General features: G+C 39.4%; 1 protein-coding gene across 1 annotated transcript in view; it reads left to right on the forward strand.

Annotated features, from left to right (window-relative positions):
• Positions 1–2869: 2869 nt before the first annotated feature.
• Nsun6 (NOP2/Sun RNA methyltransferase 6) overlaps positions 2870–21575 on the forward strand; it is a 35132-nt gene continuing 16426 nt past the window's right edge. Inside the window, exons 1-6 of the mRNA XM_028764899.1 lie at positions 2870–3019; positions 4553–4708; positions 9810–9889; positions 15700–15809; positions 16981–17134; positions 19317–19398. Coding sequence (XP_028620732.1) covers positions 2945–3019; positions 4553–4708; positions 9810–9889; positions 15700–15809; positions 16981–17134; positions 19317–19398 — 657 coding nt within the window. The 5' untranslated portion in view covers positions 2870–2944. The remainder of the gene's footprint in view (positions 3020–4552; positions 4709–9809; positions 9890–15699; positions 15810–16980; positions 17135–19316; positions 19399–21575) is intronic.

Raw genomic sequence — 21575 nt, forward strand, 5'->3', positions numbered from 1 at the left:
GTGGGGCTAAGGAGAAATTCTAGTTAGTAAAGTGCTTGCCATGCAAGCATGAGGACCTGAATTTTAGATGCCCAACACTTGGGATGATGATGATGATGATGATGATGATGATGATGGTGATGAAGATGGGCCAGGAGTGTGAGCCAGTAATTCCTGCACAGGAAAGACAGAGATATGGCATGCAGACCCCTTGAGCTTGCTGGTCAGTCAATCCTGCTAAGTCAGCCACCTCCAAATTCAGAGATCTTATCCAAAAAATTAAAGTGGAGAGTAATTGTGACCTCACATCAATATCTGGCTTCCACATGCATGTGGACACATATGTACCTCTACACACACACACACACACACACACACACACACACACACACTCATGCACACAAATACAAGAGAAAGGCATTGAAAGAAAAGGAAGTTTCTTGTAATGCAGAAGTGTAGAATCCCGGATTAAGTCATTCCCCCAGATTAGATAAAATGAGGCCACAAACAAGCTTAGAATGATGATATTACATCATATTTATTTCTCCCACAAGTCCCTGCTTAGGAGCCATACTACCCCTTTAAAGAGCACATACCTTCTGTGAGTTCTGCATGGTTGTATAGGAGTCTCCTGCTGTTTAGACAGAATGTGCTCACTCTACTAACTGCAAATTTACGACATGTTTTCTGGTCACTATTCAAGTGTTCTGAAATAGTGAACTACTTTATATCAAATACATATTTAACAACAGTTTCCTTTTCAATTTCACAAAGGTGTCTGTGTTTGATTAGTCATTCAGGGAGTGTCCTTTATATGTCAAACAATGAGTATTCTATGTGGAAATGATATTTCTCCCTCATGAACTTTCAAGTTCAAGTTTTGTTTATTTCTTAAAGATTTCAACTATATCTAGTGTCAGGGTTGCTACAAAGTTGCCTGTCGAAATTTCTTTGTGTGGGTGGTCTAGCCCTCTGAATACTGGACAAAGCATTCCATGTTGCACCAAGATGTCATTTACCTGTTCTCCCTGCCTGACTGCAGCAAAACAGGCCACCCTTCCCAGGTCAGACTGTGCTTGGTGACAGCAAGGATCAAGTGCATATAAACACATAACCTTTCTCAGAGTTTGATTCACCTGTGCCACCTTAGCTGCTTTTATATTGGGTAGCTCTCTGAAGCTAGTTTTATGCTAACTCTGCTGTAGTGCCATTGTGTAGCCATATAAAATAGTGTGGTGGGCAGAGTCATGGTTTTTGGTGGGGCAGCTGCCCATCCTGCTATAAGTAAGCCTAGCAAACTAATTTATTTCTTCAATCTGGACTTGTCAAGTTTTTCTTTAGTCACATTACCCTTATTTGGGCATGAATACATGTTTATGTCCCCTCAGGCAAGTCATACACCACTTAAAACCTGTGTCCCAGACACTTTCTATTAGTTTCAGGAGATGAAGTCAGGAAAGAATCCCATGCATTGACCACAGATACATGATACTGTGGCAAGACTGGGTACTTGTTTTAGAAGCCAGTTTACTGGTCCATAGCCTATTTTCTTTTTTTGAGGTCTTGGAAAGTTATTATAGCTCTTGGAGCTTTGTTTTACTCCTTGAAAAGTGCTTATAACCACTGTGCTGAACGGTGGCAGTGTCTTTCCTATGGATTTTTCACCTAGTAAAGACTTGGTGTGCCATAGAAAGAAGTTATATATATTTTAAAACCAGTGTGAAAACGTAAAAGGATTAAAAATAAAAAGCAAACAAAAACCTTCTCTATAGTTACCTATGAGATATGGCCCAAAACAACAAAAAGCACAAAACAAACAAACAAACAAAAATCAAGCATACCTTACCCCCTCAGCAACAGAGACAGAACTGTTCGTCATGCTCAAGTATAAAACAACCTACTGACTTTGGTTAGTTTTTTTTTTTTTTTTCTCTCGAAACAGGGTTTCTCTGTGTAGCCTTGGCTGTCCTGGAACTCACTCTGTAGACCAGGCTGGCCTCGAACTCAATAATCCTCCTGCCTCTGCCTCCCAAGTGCTGGGATTAAAGGCGTGCACCACCACAGCCTGGCTCTGGTTAGTTATTTTTAAACTCTTGTCACCTTATTGCCATCACATCAAGGCTCTCTTGTGCTTTAAAGCATGTTAACTATTAGCTTCTTGGCTAGTTGTAAACACTGTTAGGGGATTTTTAAGTTGTACCTGAGTACTCAAGGGTATTAGCACATTTAAAAATATGGGTATTAGGGTAAGAGAGATATCTCAACAGTTAAGAGCACTTGTTCTTGCATAATGCCCAGGTTCCATTATCGCATCCATATGATGGCTTACAACAAGAACTTCAGTTCCTGAGCATCTAAGAGGCAAGCACGTGGTGTACATGTATGCACGCAGGCAAAACATTCATATTTTCATAAATACGTCTTTAAAAAAGAAAATAAAAAGTGTCCGAGGGAAGCCTCCACCGCTACTTGCACTGGGGACAATAAATGGAAACCTCCCTGACTCGGGTTAGTGAGGGATCCAGTTCTAAGTCCTGGGATGTACCACACACAGTCCTTCCTAGGAAGAAGCTCCACCCTCAGGGGGGACGGACTGGAGGTGATTGGCAGATGCAGGTTGGGCATGGACAGAAGGATGAGCAGCCGGCGCCGGAAGTGACGAAGCCAGGAAGCGACTTTCTGTTCCGAAATTTGGGGCGCGGTTTTGGAAAATAGCGTGACAGAGTGGAGCTAGGCTTAGTCTGGTTTTCCGACCTGCGTTTAGGCACACTTATTTGTCACCAAGCCGTATTCGGAGCTTTCTCACGCATCTCAGAGAACGACAAGCCTTGGGACCTGCTCACTCCTGAACTCAGCCCTGAAAGGCATACTTGTGCTCGTCCATTGGCTGGCAACGCTATAATTCGGAAAGAAAAATTGCTTCTCAACATTTTCTTGGACAACTTAAAACAGAAAAAAAAAAAGAATGTATGTATTTCCAAAGATATCTTTGAGACCTGAAGTTGAAAACTATCTCAAAGAGAGCTTTTTGAACGAGGAGGTAGGTCCTACATAGATGTTTGCAAAATTCGGATACAACTTGGGAAGCAGAAAGAAAACTAAAGGGTAGTCTGTAGTTGGTTTTTGCCGCTAGTCTATTGGAATCTTTAAAAACAATCCTTTATTATTTGTCACATTAATGCTTTCTTAGATTGAGGTAAATATATGTGCTCACATTTAGATGTAAGAAAAAAAGAAAGTGGTGTGTGCCTGTCAGCCCTTAGTATGAAGGGGTAGCAAAATCAGAAGATGGCCACACAACTCAAGATTTCCACAGTAGATCCACCTATTCTGTTAAAGCGCAGGCTCTTGTACTTAGGTGAAAAGGACACACTCTTTAAAAGCCATCAGCTGTTTGATTGCAAACGGTTACATTTTAGTTTTATAAATCTTGGTAGAGTGATTTGGTTTCATTTTTAAGGAGACCAGAGTCTAAGCAGTCCTGTTACTCATCCAAACGGACAGAACTGTCAAGCAACTAAAGCTCAGACATAATGATAAAAAAGTCAGTCAGTTTTAGAAGCTTGCTATCTCTCTATCAGTCATATCTATCGCTCTGACTATCTATCTATCTATCCATCCTATCAACTATCTATCTATTGAAATGAAATTTCTTCACATAATAGTGGCTATACTGGAACTCATATGGTAGACCAGGTTGTTTTTGAGCTTTCTGTGATCCACCTGCCTCTCCCTCCTGAGTGCTGGGATTACAGGCATGTAATCCACCAAACTTTGCTGGGAAAGCATTATTTTTGCCTGAGTTACCTTGAATTAATTCTTACTGATTAAACTTTATTCTGTGAAAATTAAATAGATTATAAGTACTTTCCAAGATTGTCTTGGGGCATCAACCTTAAGTGAAAATCACAGCATTGGTTTGTCAGGCAAGTCTTGGAAAAAAAAAAAAAAGAGGGTTAGCTACTTATTACTGGCCACGCTTAGCACAGAAATTCCCAGTGAGTATTATTGATTGACTTCTAGTGAAGTTCATCTGCATGCTCTAACCACCTTAGCCTGTCACCCATTGGCAACTTGGATAGTTTTCTAAATTTTTGGTTTTCTAGCAAAATTAAATCCACTTAAATGCTTTTTATTTTTGAGTGTTACCAGAGCTAGGATTTTAAAACTTATTTCTCCATCTTATTTCCAAATCATGTTTATAGGATAAACTATATGCAAAGGGGAAATATTTTATGCTTACCTCATCGAGGGGCCTTCGGAAGTATATTAAGAGAGGAAGGGGAACATTCAGCAGTCATTTTCAGCAGTTTTAGAATGATGACCATTGTTTTATGAAGGATTGATGCAATTTTTAAAGTCATCCCCTTTCCAAACCCACAAGGTGTGACAGCTTAAATAAAGAAAGGCCATCCCATTTGTAAAACAGTTTGGAAAGGAAAGAAGTAATATCAATCAAACTAAGCCTTAAGTTTAACTCAGCATTCCTTAAACATGTTAAGACGCATTCCTTAAGTAGATTAAGACTGATGGCTACACACTGAAGTCAAGACCTGGGTTCTTCTTATTGCAGGCTGTGTCAGCTTCTAGCAAAGAAGAAGCAGAAAAGAAGTTTGAGGCTCTGCTACTTCGCCTGTCACACCCTCCATCGTTCACAACCGTCAGAGTGAATACGCATTTAGGCTCAGTTCAGCATGTCAGAGGCCTGCTGCTTGAGGAGCTTCAGAAGGTTAGTGTGAGTATGGTGTGCTGGGCAGTCACCCTTCTATAGGCCACACTGTGCACCATACAATCCCATGGATAATAGGATAGATAGTCTGGGTTTTTAAACTTGCAAATATCCAGAGTTTATTGTTCTCATATCATTTTTAAACACACATAGTGGAAAAGTTAAAGGAATTTATTTTAGACGTAGTTGTTCAATTAAATCATATACCTATATGTGATATGTTGATGGCATGTCCATGGTACAAGTCAAGTAAGTATATGATGTCACTGTAATTGATAATATATTTACACTCAAAATAGCACCATATTGAATAAAGAGATTTAAATATTTGTGGCTATTCCAGTTGCAGAAATAAGGAAATTAAGTTATGAAAGTTAAGTTGTTTTAAAATTATTCAGTAAGAGATGAGGTCATATTGAGCCTAAGAACTCCTGATTCTAAATTTATTAGAATATTAGTATCTAGGCTAAGTATCTAATGAACAGAGGTTCATTCAATCTTTAAACCTACTTGCATAATGAGCAGCATATATTAATTAGGACTGATTGTACATTTAAGATGCGTTCAGATATGAGGATACCTGCTAAATACTTGTAGAGTTACATGTATTTTTAAAATATGTTTCTGAGTGAACCAGTGAGTTTATCAGGCATACTAATAGAGCACGGGTGAGAGGTCTTTATTGGAAAGTTACTGACCCTGAACAGCTGTGTCTGCAAAGTGCCACCCCAGCATGGGTGGTGACCTCCCGGAAGCTGCATCATGGAGACACACTTTCAGTTCACCACCTCAGGAGTTTACTATTAATTGTGGCTAATTGAATTAAACATTCATGTCTTGTGATTAAACCCAAGAACAGGACGATATGAAGAATAAGGTTTTAAGATTTTTGGTCAATATATTTTGTCAGTATTGCTCATGTCTAGGTGGAAACAGGATCGTAAAGTGACATCTTATGTTGTGTAAACAGAAAAGTATCTGGTTATGTTGCTTATATTGGGAACATATTGTTTATATTGTTATATTGTTACGTATTTGTTGTCAAGAACTTTGTATTTTATGTTTCTGACACTATACTCTGAAATTTGGCTCCAAAGAGATGTAAGATTGGAGGCAAATTGACACGGGAGGAATTTGCTCATGAATCGCATATTGTAGTTATAAAGTATTCAAAGTCACATATAACGGGGGGGTATAAGAGCATCTGACCCCGTCTAAGTTTCATATAAATTAAAAACAAGACAAACATGATTACAGATCCAATTGTGTATCACTGGCTATTATCAGTGTCATGTGGACACAGCAGTTAGAATGTTACTACGTTATAGGCCACTGGCTTTGACTGAATTATCTCTTCTGTGTGTGTGCTTATGTGTACATGTCCATGTAGTGGGAGCAGGTGCACATGTGTGCATGTCTGTGAAGGTCAGAGGTCAACCTTGAGTTTGTTCCTCGGATGCCATCCATGTTATTTTTGAGACAAGGCTTCTCTTTGGCTGGGAGCTCACCACCTTCCAGTGTTGGGACTTGCTTGGCTCTTTTTTCTGTTCAGCCCTAGCATAGGTGCTAGGGGTTAAGCTGAGGTCCTTATGCTGGCATGGCAAACACTTGCCCTACTGCGATACCCAGGCCCCCTCCTTTCTCTTGACTCACATCATCTGTATGGAGTGTGGAGTGAGGATTCTCCTCAATTCTGAGAACTTGTCTAACCTGTACAAGGCTCAGGTTTTGAGTCTCAGCACTCTAAACACAGCTTGACAAAACCCAAGTGTAACATAAGATGTATGATACTAAGACTTAGTACATTAATTAAACAAAACATACAGAAGTTTCATTATTGATAGTGGTACTGTTGTTGAGAGTGATAAGAGATGTGAAATATAATCAGCTCCTTTAAGCAACCAAAAATTATATATGCACAGCCACACTAGAAAAGCAACTGTTTCCAGAGTATTGAAAGGTATGGGACACATCTAGATTGCCTTTATTTCTAACAACTATCCTACTCTGGTATCTCAATGTGACAGAAACAATATCTAACGAGTTAGGGTTTAGAGTAGGATAGAGTCACTCTAGACTTTGGTTCTTTTCCTTACAGTTAAATCAAGAGGAGGGGCCATTGAAATGGCTCAATGGGTTAGTAAGCCATATGAGGATAGGGATTAGCCATTGCCTAAGGCTGGGAACCTGAGTGGGATCCAGAACCCACATAATGGTGGCTGCTGGGAAAGCCAACTCGGTAGAATTGTCCTCTGACCTACACACACACACACACACACACACACACACACATACATGGGGCCACATGCACACCTGCACTTACACACACAAAATAAGAGAATAAATTGAAGTAAATAAATCTGAGCAGCAAAGCCCAAGTGGTTGTCCCTGGATGGTAAATGAATAGAGCAGAGCCTAGCTCTAGAGGGATAGGGATCAGGAGGGTGACTGCGTACTTCTTCTCCTTCCACCCCAAACTGCGTGTGCCAAGAGTAGCTCCAAGGGGAAAGCAGTTGATGTTCTATGTTCCCATTTCTCTGCCCCACTTACTGGGATTTAAGAACTTTTAACGTCCCTTAGCTAGTGAGAAGGAAGAAGTTGGAGCCTTTCTACATTAGACTTGGTATGGTAAGATTGTGAGAGCTCTGGAAAAGTCTTCTCTCAGAAAGAGTTACGTAGAAATGCACAGTGTACTCCAGTGATTCCACTGCAAGGACTGTACCTGGAAAAATTAAAAAATGTGTGTCCGCAGATTTCTTGCTATGAGTTTACATAGCAGCATTGTGTTTAGTAGTGGACGGGGATATGATCTAACTAGTGACAGATAATTAGAGACTATTCCTATGGTGAGATACTGGTCTGCACTATAAGTAGTTAGTAACATATGCGAGGACAGGGATTAACCGTAAGACCTGAGGTAAGACACTAGATATCACATCTTGTATTATATAAAATGTTTAGAAAAAGTAAGTTAATATAGAAAGATAAATAGTTGCCTAGGGTAGCAACGCGGGATGCTGGAAAATGCTCTTGGGGGACTTTTCGGGGGGATGGAAGTAACCTAAAACTGTATTGGGGTAATGATTATGCAGTTCTTTAAATGTATTTTTCAATACATTTCTTAGCCTGTATGTGGAATGCGTGGAGTTTATGACATAAGTTAACCTTTGAAAGGTGGTTTTAAAAAAGATAGGGGTGCAGGGGTGGAGTGGTATGGTGGGTAAGGGTGCTTGCTAACAAGCATGGTGACCTACGTTTACTCTCCAGAAGTCACCATAGAAGAGAACTGAAAAAGAGGACCTTGACCTCCACATGTACACCTGGGCATGTGGTCTCATCACCCACAATGGGCAAATAAAAGGAGAAGAAAATTTTGTTATTGTTTTAAAAGAGTAAAGGGTAGAGGAAAGAAACTGAATGATATCGGGCAGTGTACTTGCCCTGACAAAAACAGTTTGTTTGTGTTGCTATGTGGGGCAGTCGCTTGCATGGTCTTCTTTTCGTATCAGTTTCACTTGTTCTGATGGAAAAGTAAAGTGTTGACATGACAGATTTGTCTCTATGTAAAGTAATTTCTATAGTGTTAAGCACAAATGCACGATAAAGTTCTCCTCCTCCTTGGAAATATCTCTTTACAGTAGTTTCAGTATACACTCATCAGGATGATGAAGCAGAGAGAAAAGGGAAAGGGGAGGAAAGGTTTGGACCCAGGGAGAAAGGACTTGCCATTCAGCTTCCTCGTCAGTCATCTGCTGGGTGTGCTCATAGTCAGTATCTCTCAGGAGGAGTCAGGAGAGGCCTTGGCTTTGTGAAATAAAAGAAGGAATTTTTTTCTCACTTTACATACTCAATTAGTTTTATTATTGCTCTTTCAGGTAGTATGGGAGAATTAATGAATAGGTAAAGCAAAGCCTTTATGCATAACCTTCTCAAATATTTGCATACTTTCTCCCATAAACTACACATGGTTCCTGCTCTCTTATCTACTGTCTGCTCTTTGTCATGACGATTAAAGAGTGCCCAGTAGGTTGATTCATATTCAGCAACACATTTTCAAGGAAAAATGACCCTGATTTATGTTGATTGGTAATTTTACATGATGTGAACACTGGCATCAAAGATGATCTCAAGCTTGTAGTGTATCTGTAGGATTAGAGATGCCCACAGCGAGTCTATGTGAGGTGTGCCAGTAGCTCCTTGGCCCTGCATGTATTTCTAGTCTGACCAGCTAAGTATAATAGATTTTGAAGATCCTGACCTTCTAATAAAAGGACTTTTGGTATCAGCAAAATTGACATGGCCTTCAATGTTGGTAGTATGTGTCATATTTAGTAATTTCACAATATAGACTAATATCTTTAATGTCCTGTTCTGAAACTTTTTAAATGACTCTTCGTGTGTATATGAGCTAGGATTTGCTCATGTATCACTTACTGAGTAGCTCAGATTCCCCTTTACTCAGGATCTTCTTTCTTCATCTTGAGTGCTAGGATTACAGATATGCACCACTGTACCCAGCTTAGAAAATGATACCCACATCTAACTATGAATAGAATATATGTTTTTAGAGTAAGTCACTTAAATATGGTTTATGTTTTTAAAATTAAGCAGTATGCAGAATTGAATCCTGTAAAGAAGTCAGAGCTGGGTGTGGTAGCCTGTGCCTGTAACTTCAGCTTCTACAGAATCTGAGACAGGAGGATTGAAAGCTTGAGGCAATTGTGAGAAATGTAGGAAGATTCTAACTCAAAATTCAGTACTTGCTAGTATGTCTGGCTCCTAGCACTTCTTCCCGTTAACATCAGGATGATATTGACTCAGATGGGAAATAGAGATGCGTTTACTGTTGCAGTATTCCATGAAGCATGCTGAATCGACTTAAATCAAGCTGCCTGCAGGGGGCGGTGACACGGTGAAGCCTCTTAGATTGATCACCTGCATTGGGAACTCTCTCATTGTGTGCATGGTGACCCAGAGAAGCCTGTGAGGTTTACCATATGCACTGGTAGTTCTCTCATTGTGTGCATGGTAACACAGAGAGCCTGTGAGGTTTACCACCTGCACTGGGTCCTCTATCACTGTGTGTGTTTGCTCTTAACAGCAGTTCGGTGGATCCAGCGTTCCGGTTCTTCAGCATCCAGCCCTTCCAGACGTTTTGCTCATCCCCATGACTGGACCAAGGTTTGTGGCTGTTTGCCTTTCCCTTTATTCTTCTAAATTAAAATCTGTCCCAAGATATTTGCTTGTTGACTGTATTGTCTGCATTCGTAGAGGCTGTTTAGAACCTGAGAGTCACATACCTGTAATCACATACTTGATGTTCCATCATGTCCTGTGGTGGAGGACCAGGACTGTACTCGACGACCTTGAAAATAGTGCATCTTCCATCTGTTTAATAGTGATGGACTTCATCCTCACTTTTTAGAAGTTTCATCTTGTTTACCTACATTTCTGTTATAAAAAGATTTATCTTTATTTTATGTGTACAATTATTGTCAGCTTGTATGTGTGTACATCATGTACATGCTTAGTACCTGCAAAAGCCAGAAGAGGCTATCAGATCCACTGGAACTTGAGTTATATATAGATGGTTGTAAGCTGCCAAATGGGTCCTCTATAAGAGCAACTCTTAACTGCTGAGCCATCTTCCCAGCACCTGTTTACCTATAGTTCTTATGAGATTCCAGGATTAAAAGGTTTTTTGAGTTATAATAAATAAGTATTGTATTTTATAATTGGGTTTTAAAAATTTTACCCTTAACAATTATGTCAACTTACTTGTTGACATAATATATGTGTCAGATGTGGTTCTCCTTTACATATTTGGAAGACGTAGTTTTGATCATTGAAAAAGAGCTTCCAAAAAAAAAAGACAAAGAGCTTCCATGTTATAAGAATGCTTTTCCCAAGTAGCACATGAAAGACACGACTTATGTTATAAAATATTTGAACTTGAGTTTGGTAAATATAAAAATACTTATGTTGCTAAAGCTTTGAAATACTTTGATAGTAACAAAACAATAATTGTATAAATTATGCTTAATCTATGTTATAAAATACTAACACATGTATATGTGTATATATATGTATAATACACATGATGGAGTTCATTCATATATACATATATGTATATATATGTACACACACACACACATATATACATATAAGTATATATATGGAAACTTTCTTGTATTCTTCTATTCTAGTAGACAAGCCAGGTTGATTCTGCACAGTTCTGAAGCAGTGACTGCAGTGACTGCAGTAGGTGATGATCACAGGCCATTGGGTTTACATTTTTTTATGTAGATGCAAAGTTGCTGTTGATTAGGTTCAGCTTTTGGCTGTTTCTCATTCGGAACTAATAATCTCAATCTCCCTCTCTCTCTCTCTCTCTCTCTCTCTCTCTCTGTGTGTGTGTGTGTGTGTGTGTGTTCAATTTCCTCTCCTCTTAACACAGTATGAGGTGTGCGGTGTGCAGATAAGCAGGCTGTACAGCACAGCCTGGCTTCCAAGGCTCAGCCCTCTGGCCTCAGTCTCTCTGCACTGGGATCCTAGGCCTCCCTCAGCATGCTCAGTTTCAGTTTGTTGCTGTTAATGAGGAGAATTTAAGTAGAATTTTTCCTTTAACTTTATGAAAAACAAGACAGGTTTATCATTGTTGTCAGTAGGATGCAGTGATTTCTTGAGAGTTGTGTAAGCAGGTCTGCAGAGTTAACTCTCATGATGTCAACTACTATTGAGAGGTTTCTGCTAGCCCTGAACCTGAACTCTGTTTTAAGAGCGGCTCTTTGCCAATAGTCTATTACGTAAGTTGTCTGTCTTCATGTTCTGTTTGCCTTCTTTCTCAAATGGGAATGAAAGCCGTTGTTAGCTATAGGACTGTGGTGAGACTTCAGTAATTGATTAGAATAGTGCATGGTGTATTGTATAGATGCATTAAGAGTTAGCAGTGTTTACCTGCTTCTAACTAACTATTGTTTCAAAAACCTTGCTATCATTTGTTTCCTAAACTAAAAACAGTTTATTGTTATGATTTTGTATTCTCATTGTTCTTTCTCTCTGTTTTGTATTTTTAAGTGTATCTAAAGATAAACATTTGGGGTATTTTTCTCTTTTGTGTCCCCTTTTAATGTGCCTTTTGCTTATTAAGAATACTCTTGTAGTATCATATAGGCACAGGCTCCTTGTACAAATTCTTCCTGCATGTCTCTCCTTTAACTTGTATGTGTGTGTGTGTGTGTGTGTGTGTGTGTGTGTGTGTGTGTGTGAGGGGGGTTCAGGGGACTTGGGAAAAAGGGAGGGCTTGACTGTGGAAGTCACAGGATAGCTTGCAGGGATGGGTTCTGTCTTTCTGTCATGTGGGTTCTGGGGATGGAACACTTTTATCCACTGAGCCATCTTGCTGCTCTCTCTCCTTAACTTTCATGTGAACACTGTGGAAGAATTTCACATCACAGGAGGGTCTAAATTTGTGCTGTTTGTAGGACATGTAGGTGTTACAAAGATGAGGCCTCAATTGTTCAGTTATTGTCAGAGAGCCTTGGCAGGTCAGACTGCTGGAACTGTAGGAAGGTCCGAGACCACAGGAATTTGGAGATATTTTATTTCAGTTACTTAAGGATGATTGGTTATTAGATTGATAGATGAGATAGGAAGGGCAGGGTGTGCTCTGTCTAAGCAGAGAACAAAAGGACAGATGCAGAGGCAGGGAGATGTGTGGCAAGCCTGGATGAAAGTGATCACATTGGCCACTCAGCTGGTTTCCAGCATGGCAGGGGAAAGCAAAGAGGTTGAGAGAGGCAGGCTGTGAACTGCAGAGGATTATTTTGTTTCTACTAAGACAGCTGAAGACATGGGATGAGGTTAGTGATTAGAGCTGCAGCTTAGAAACAATAACACTAGCAGAAGTTACTCATTAGTGTGTCCTGAAACAAGTTCCGTGGTTGTACTACAAGCATTTAAAAATAAATGGGAAGTTTTATCACATGGTGATTCTCATAGGAAAGGTGTTTATGGCCAGGCAGTGGTGGTGCACGCCTTTAATCCCAGCACTTGGGAGGCAGAGGCAGGTGGATTTCTGAGTTCAAGGCCAGCCTGGTCTACAGTGTGAGTTCCAGGACAGCCAGGGCTATACAGAGAAACCCTGTCTCGAAAAACAAAACAAACAAACAAACAAAAAAACCAAAAAACCAAACAAGACAAAAGAAAACAAAAATGTGTTTATGGAGCTTATTATAAATATAAGCTTGTAGCCATATATTTGGCATTCATTTGATTTCTTAGATAAGGATACAAATAAAATTGCAAGAGATCTTTTTCTCAAGAAAATGAATTGCAAAGCTGTAGACCAGATAGGAAGTTATTACAGTCTTTTAGTTCCAAAGGTACAGCAAACTTGAACATCTGTATACTTTTAAGAATGTGTGTAGAGAGAGTAGAGTGCACTATAAACTACAAAGGCAGTCAAGACCTGAGTGGAAGTGAGGAGTTAATAAGAGCCAACAGGAAGATCTGGAGGATTGTGAGCTAACAGGAGGGAGCTGGAGCTTGGGGAAAGGAAGCTGTTGGCTGGTTTTCCAAACATAGGGGCTTTGAGTTTAGCAATGTGGTAATGCTGGGCATGAGGACTATCCAGCAGTCAGCCTGAGGTAGTAATTACAAAGAGGGTCTCTCATTGTAAGATCCAGATTTGAGAAAGAACCCTCTGGACAAGTTAGAGAAAGACCTAAGAGGAAAAACAAGTTGATACAGAAGTGAAGAGTTATGGAAATTATGTGCTTGTTCAATAAGTTAAATTTAAAGTCAGCCTTTAACTTTATAGAGTTAAGTGATGACTCTGAGGGAAATCACCTGCAACACAACAGAGACAAAGACCTTAGAAATATGAATGCATAGTGAGAGCAGAAAGAACAGTTAGCCTGGGCTCCAGATGTGAAGAATAGAAAATGTAAGAAATAGGAATTTTTCACAATTGCTGAAAGACAACTTTAGGAACTACAAACCAGAAGCCCCATATGAAAAACACAAAACAAACCCTCACGAAAAAGAAAACCCTAAATATGAAAGCCTTCCAAAAAATCTGTATAGACACTTCAGAATGAAACCACCGCCCATCTAATGCTCTACAGAATTGGTGAAGCTGAGAGTCGCCGGGAGTCGGAGAACTGAGTAAAGTGGCTGAGTCTCAAAACGGGGCTCCCAAGACCTATCACACAGACACAGCTCAACTCAGCATGCAGAGGGGTTAGGATGTGTGAGACTCTTAGTCTGTATTGTTGCTGCAGCAGCAAATGCTTGAGACCAGGTAATAAAGAGGCTGGCAATTCTAAGACCAAGGTGGCCTGGCTTTCCTGGTGTCGTGTCATGTGATGGAGATATGAGCACAAGAGAGCGAGCCCGTTCCTGTAGACCCCTCTAGAGCAGTGTCCATCCATTCATGAAGGCAGGGGTCCTATATTCCAATACAGCTGTACTGAAAAGTACTGCTAATAACATGTGAACTTATGGAGACACTGTAGATCCTAGCTCCAAGTCTTCTAGTTTGGTTATCTAGGTTGTCTAGGTATATCTCATTAAAGACTGAAGATGAAAAGACCTACTATCATACCAAGATTTTAAGGCATCTATCGGCAATACATACTGCTCGGGATCTGTTGAGTTTGGAACAACTGTGGTTCATCTATAGATAGTTAAATTTATGTAATTAGAAATATCAATGGGGAATCTTGATAGAATGAATGCTAAGGATATTTTGATGTTGTTTCTTTGGTTTTTAGTGATAGATTTCATTATGCTCCTCAGGCTGCTTTTAAAAAGTAGGTCCAAGTTACCTTCCCGATTCAGCTTCCTGATTAGCTGGATCTATAAGTCTCGTAGCACTGTGACTAACTGGGTTAAGATTGACCGTGGTTAGCATGTCAGGTGAGTGATGGATGGAGGCCTGTTCTGCAGGTGGAGGAGTGTGCCTCCTTAGGAAGGAGCACCGAGTGAGCAGTGTCAGTGCATGGGACCAGGACAGGGTGACATTGGCAAGGGTTGTGAGATCTGCTCACCAGAGGTCACAGGGAAAGAGGGAAACCATGGAGATTACTCCACAGTGAGTGGTGACAACACCGGAGAAATATTGCCTGCCAGAGACGCTCAGTAGACATTCAGTCCTCAGAACTGTTGTTGAGAGCTGGCCAGGTGAATGCCTTCCTGGTGTCAAATGCCTTTTCCCTGTTAGGATGGATGCCAGGATTCTAGTGCTGTGAGAAAAGTTTAATCAGGATGTGAGACACTGGAGAGCTCAAGGCCGGGCAGGAATGAAGGAATGTAGGGAAAGGATTTCATTTCTATTTAACTGAAAATGTTCAACAGTATAGCACATCGGAAGTATTTTCATTCCCTTTGCAGTTTTCACGCTTTAGGTTTTGAAGGCTATGCAATCTGTGTAACACTTTTCATGCTGCACTCATTCCTTCCACTAGAGGGCCCTCTTTCTCAGTTTTTTATTTCTCTCTCTCTCTCTCTCTCTCTCTCTCTCTCTCTCTCTCTCTCCCTCCTTCCCTCCCTCCCTCCCTGTGTGTGTGTGTGTGTGTACAACTTCCACAAATCATATGTCTCCTATCACATGGACCTGCGTGGATCAAATTCAGGCAGCAACTGCTTTACCAGTTGAGACATCTTTCTTGTACATTTTTTTTCTTTTTTCAAGTGTCTATTCTTTTTACCTGTTCTTCCTTGCTGTGTAAACTGCTGCTTTTTTATATCTTTTTCAAATCTTTTTCTCAGTGGTTTATTTAGGAAAATCAAGACTTAACAGGCTATGTATATAAAGCCTCTTTAAATAATATTATTATTCTTTTAAAGTTTCATACATTTATACTGTGTGTATTGATCATATCCATCCACTAATATCTCTAATGAATCTTTTAAAAAGCTTATGGTACTGGAAAGATATCATTTTTTAATTTTTCTTTTTTCTTTCTTCTTTTTTTAAACATTCCTAGGAAGAATATAGAAAAACAACAGTGTGAAGTGATTGTTGGTGCACAGTGTGGCAATGCAGTATTAAGAGGGGCCCATGTCTATGTTCCAGGAATTGTATCAGCTTCAAAATGTAGGTATAAGATTGAGAGCACCCTACAGTTAATGAGCATGATGGGTTGGAAATTGACATACATTAAATCTGCCTTTGTTAGATACTTCCTGACATTTTCCATGGAGGATTTTGTCCTATAAAAATAAATGTTATAATAGCAGTTTTAACTGTTTGCTTGACACAGTGCACAGTCACTTGGTCTGATCTGTGGCAAATTATCATGATAATGTTAATTGGAGTGGGAAGGCGTGCCTGGTATGGCAGCATTCCTTAGGAAATGGGATTTCCTTAGGAACTGGGGTCCTGGATGTCCAGGGGTGGAGAAGGAAAGCATTTATTAATTGCTCTCTGCTCTTGACTGAATGTAACGTGTTCTCTAGGGAACAGAGAAATACAGAATGTAGAATGGTAGTGAAGGAGACTGAATCATGCAATGGCACGCGCATAGGTACCCTCATGCAGTGGCACAAGCATGAATACACATGTGCACACAGACATGTTTATTTTTCTTACAAAAGGCGGTGCAGTTCCATATTGTACTCCTGATTTCACTTCCTTAAAACCTCTGTCTCCTCTCAGGACATTCATGAGGGTGACATCCAGAATCCCAGACAGTGACATAAGCTTGGCGCCTTCATGGGTTCACTCTGGTAATGGTGTATTGCTCGTGCTTACCTGCTGCAGTGGCCCCTTACTGGCTTGGCTCTATAACAAATGTCTTCAGTTCTGGACCTCACCCATCCCAGGTGTGATGATCTGGAGAGTGGCTGCTTGATGGCCTAGTGTGGCTCTGGCTCTTTTAGTATACTCTTTTATTGAATCCTTTTGTAGACGACTTAAAATGTTGAGTATTGGGTCATGATACTAGACTTATATAACAACTTTTACTTAATATTTGATTAGATTATAAGTCATATAGATGATGCTTCCTGTTTAGTTGAAGATTTAGATAGGATTTTTGAGTACCATTTCTGTGTTTTCAGTGAAAAAAAAAAGTGTACATTAGATATTAGGAAGTATTTCAAGGCTAAGAGTTGAGTGGCTGTTGGGGATTATGCTGAGACAATGAGCCAGTTTATATTTAGTCTTGTCTACAGTTGATGTCTCTTCAGATAACCATTTTAGCTTGAAGGATTTTCACTAGTCTGCTGAAGCACAGGTTAACAGTCTGATTTTATTCTTTTTCTAGTTATGAAAGCTGGAGATGTTATTTCTGTATATTCTGATATTAAAGGCAAATGTAAGAAAGGAGCCAAAGAATTTGATGGAACTAAAGTATTTCTTGGAAACGGAATTTCTGAACTCAGCCGCAAAGATATCTTCAATGGGTTACCTGACCTGAAGTATGTCACTGAACTCTGTGGGGGAAATAAATTCCTTCTTGTGGTTCAAAAAGCTCAAAACAGTGGAAAGGCATATTTTGTTATACTATACAAAATTTTCCATGACTTCAGCTGGAGAAAATGAGCCCATATTTCCATGATTTTTGGAAAGAGCTCTTTTTTGGTCAAAAAAGGTAAATAGATTAAAAATCAAAGCAGTAGAATGTGGATGAACTCAATGGTAGAGTGTGTTGCTGACCTCCCCAAGAGGCCCTAAGTTCAGCCCTCAACAGTGCAAGGCTAAGCAAAAGCCCAGGGGAGTGACTGATCATACTGTAATTGGGTAAGAATTTTACTTGTCCTATTAGATTTTAATTGTTTACACTTTGAAGAACAATGTTTATCTTTTTTTTCTTTTCAAATTGTTTGGTTTATTTATACTGTACTGGGGAAGCATACCAGAGTTGCTTACTGCAGGGTACATGGTAGTTGCTCCTCAAAATGGCTACAGTCATGGCAAGCTGGATGACTTTTTTTTATTGGATATTCTATCTACACTCCAGCTGCTGAGAAAGCATTTGACAAAATGTTTATCTTAATAGAGAATTAGATGACTTTTCAAAATTCTCATTTTATCAAGAAAAATTTAATTTTACTATAAAGCAAATATAAAAAATTATTTTTAACAAAAATAAATTAGACCTGAATTGTAGCTTTCATATGAATATATATGATCAAAACTAAATGTTTCAATTTGTTCAAACCACATTGATATATAATTAGTTCTTTTTTGTTGTTGTTGTTGTTGTTGTTGTTGTTTTTCGAGACAGGGTTTCTCTGTGTAGCCCTGGCTGTCCTGGAACTCAGTCTGTAGACCAGGCTGGCCTCGAACTCAGAAATCCGCCTGCCTCTGCCTCCCAAGTGCTGGGATTAAAGGCGTGCGCCACCACCGCCCGGCATATAATTAGTTCTAAATCATATTTGGATGTTGGTAGCGTTGAGTAGATTACAGCCTTGAAAAGAGAGGACCCGCTTAACCTGGTTTCATGAGCTTGTTTTAGGAGCTGTAGAGCACCATTGCTCCAAGGTTGGCGGCTGGTATACATGAACTAAGCACTGTGACTTGAGCCGTTTAGAAAGGTTCCAGAGTCCTCATTTCTGAGCAGCCTGTCACGTTGGAGTGGCCTTTCTATATGAATGAAGTAAATTCTCCTAAAGAAACAGATAGTTAGGCTGTCAGGGTCTAAGAAAGAAACGTTTTCCAAATGGCTAGATCCTGATTGTCTTCTTCTTAGAATGTTTTGTTCACACTTGGGAGGCAGAGGCAAGTGGATTTCTGAGTTCAAGGCCAGCCTGGTCTACAGAGTTCCAGGACAGCCAGGGCTATACAGAGAAACCCTGTCTCCAAAAACCAAAAAAAAAAAAAAAGAATGTTTTGTTCATATAGTTATGTCTCGCTTTGAGTGCCCACTTTAGTTACTTGCTAATGGTGTGCTCTCATTTCATATGGTGTTTCTAATGACTGCTGAACCATGTTTGCTTTCCTGGTGGGAGTAAAAGGTAGCCATTCTTCAAAAAGCCTGTCGGCTACTCTGCAGGGCTTGTAAGTTCTCTCCTACTGATAATTATGGAGCACGCCTCTCAGATGCAGTGTTTGTCTTTATGAATCACTGTCTACAATGCCATTCTGTGTCCCGCCCAACCCTTCCTGTTCCCAGCAGCTCCACTGCCACTAGTAAAATGGGACAGAGGTAGAAAAGGTCATCTTGGGACAGTGCAGTACTGGATATACTGGGCAGCTGTTCTGTAGAAAGATGGGAGTGGAGTAGGGCCCTGCCTTTGTCAGTGCTCAACATCAGCACAAGCTTAGGCGTTTTCCTCATTTTCATATAAGTATCTAGCAGAGTCATGCACAAAACATGTTAACTCATTAGATTGAACCAATAAGAATTATGTATTCTCTGCCTTTTAACTTACTGAACTCTCAAAAGAAACTCTTGTGCTTACTAAAATAGTTTGTGACTTTATTTATTTATTTATTTATTTGGATGAGCCTCTCCTGTAAAATTCAAAACAATCAACAAGACCATTCTAATTTGTTAAATTAAACAAGTCTTTAAATGCAGAACAGTTTATATTTGATGAGTATTTCCTACAAATATATACTATATACAGACTAATATTTAATTTCTTATTTTTTTAGGGGTATAGGCATAAGAATGACAGAACCCATTTATCTCAGTCCCTCATTTGACAATGTTCTACCCAGTTATATATTTTTACAGGTAAGAAAAATACTGAGTGACATTGAACCATTTGGATAAATTATTAGGAAGTATTTTTCTCTTTTTATTAATATTCTTGTGGCTCTTTATCTTCTGACTTACCATTCTCAAATACCAAGATTGTTCTTGTGAGCACTCTTGGTTTCTTCTTCTGTATTGATTTAATACTCTGTCCTCTGTGTCTAAAGGTAATTTATGATATGATACAATTACCACTTTTCATCTCAGAGTGTTAGTCATAAGTAATGCACATATTGCCGTGCAGCTAAAGGCTCCGGTTGTGAGAGTAAGATTCATTCTTACTCAGGTGGTGTGCTGCCAGCAGGTGTTTGTCAGCCTGTGATTAAGGGCTGTGATAGGATGACTCATTTTACCTTTCCTAGCTTCTTAAGTCCATTCATGACCATCAACTCATTTTAATGCTACTATTATATAAAATGGAAAAGACTAGATTTGTTGGGGTTCTTGGTCAAAGTCACACTGCTAATAATAATCAGCAACATCTGAAGTTAAACCCATGACCAGGAGCAACGTACTTTCCTCTTCCCAGTAGTAAACCAAAAGATACTACACAAATTTGGAGATTATTTCTGGGAGAAACAGATGGAAGTTATTTGTGTGTGTGTGATTTCCTAACTGAACCTCAGGCTGATGTAGAGCAGTAGGACCGATAGCCTTCTACCTGTTTGGCTGTGAATCACTTTGGGTGATTTTGTTTGCTTGGTTTGATTTTGCTAGTGATCATTTCTAATACCCCTGACTCATGGTGGGTGTTTTCTTCACACCTTCGCACTACTAACATGAAAGAAGTCTTCATTTTCTCTTTGGTAAGATAAAGGACCATATGCCTGCTTGTCATATAATTTAGTTTGGACTTTAAGAAGGAGAAGTCTGTATACTAACTTGAGCTACCTCTCCTGATTTTGGGATTTACCTTTTTTTTTTTCAGTTGCATGTATGTGCATATGTTTGCATTTTGGGTATGTGCAGCAAGTGCAGGTGCTCATGGAGGCCAGAAGCAGGTGTTAGACAGACCCAGGGAGCTGGAGTTGCAGGTGTTTGGGAGCTGCCTAATGAATATTGGGAACTGAACTCAGCTCCTCTGCAGGAACAGTATCTCTCCGAACTGCTGGACGATATTTTGAGCTCCTTGGATTTCTGACTATAAAACTAGCTCAGGGATGACTATAACATATAATCATGAAATTTGTAATCCATATTATCCATACATGCCATAAAACTATTTTTTTCATTCTGTAACAAAAGACATTAGACTACTGCTGGACTAAAGCTTTTATATTTGAAGATGGAGTTTAACTTTTTGTTATTTTCCTAGTGGAAACTTTTTTTTTCATGTAATATTATATGTAGCATGCCACTGATTAGCCTATGAAACCAACTAAAATTATAATGATGATCACAATTAATGCATACTGAGTGTTTAACTATGTTCCACTAGTGTTTCATATATACTACTTTATGTATCACTTCAAAATGTCTAAGGTCATAGATAAGGCAACAGAGAGTTAAAAAAATAAAGTATATAGTAGGCAATGTCTAACTGTGCCTGATTGACTGTAAAACAGAAACTGCAAATTTGAACCCAGGTCTTTGATTCAGACATGTCCTTGAGGCATAACTCCTGGAGGCCTGTACACATATTAGTGTGGGGCTCAGTTAAGACACAGGTTCTGATCCAGTCTGCGCTGGTGGAATGTAGGCTCTGGGACATTCCTATGTTTCCTAAGTATTCCAAATTCTGCTTTTATAGCTTTGTGACCTGAGGCTAGTTGGTCTAAAAATTTTAATGATCTTTTAATATTAAACTTCTCTTTGGAAACTAGTTCAGAACCACCAGATGATTTTTCAGTTGCAAAAAAAAATATTTTTTCATACAATATATTTTGATCATGTTTTTCCCTTCCTCCAATACCCAGTTCCTCCCAGGTCCCTCCCTCCTCTCTACCCACCCATCTTTATATTCTTTCTCTTTCAAAAAAAAAAAAAAGCCAAAAATAAAACACCAAGCAAATTGAACAGTAAACAAAACCAATAAACACCTCCCCCAGCAATCCCACAAAAAACAAGCAAGCAGCAGACCAATAAAACAGAAAAAATAAATAGAGAAAGCCAAAACAAAAATGAGACAAAAAGTCCACAAAAGTACCACTGAGTTT

This window comes from Grammomys surdaster, unplaced genomic scaffold (genome assembly GCF_004785775.1).
Source record: "Grammomys surdaster isolate TR1022 unplaced genomic scaffold, NIH_TR_1.0 146, whole genome shotgun sequence".
Classification (NCBI taxonomy): domain Eukaryota; kingdom Metazoa; phylum Chordata; class Mammalia; order Rodentia; family Muridae; genus Grammomys; species Grammomys surdaster.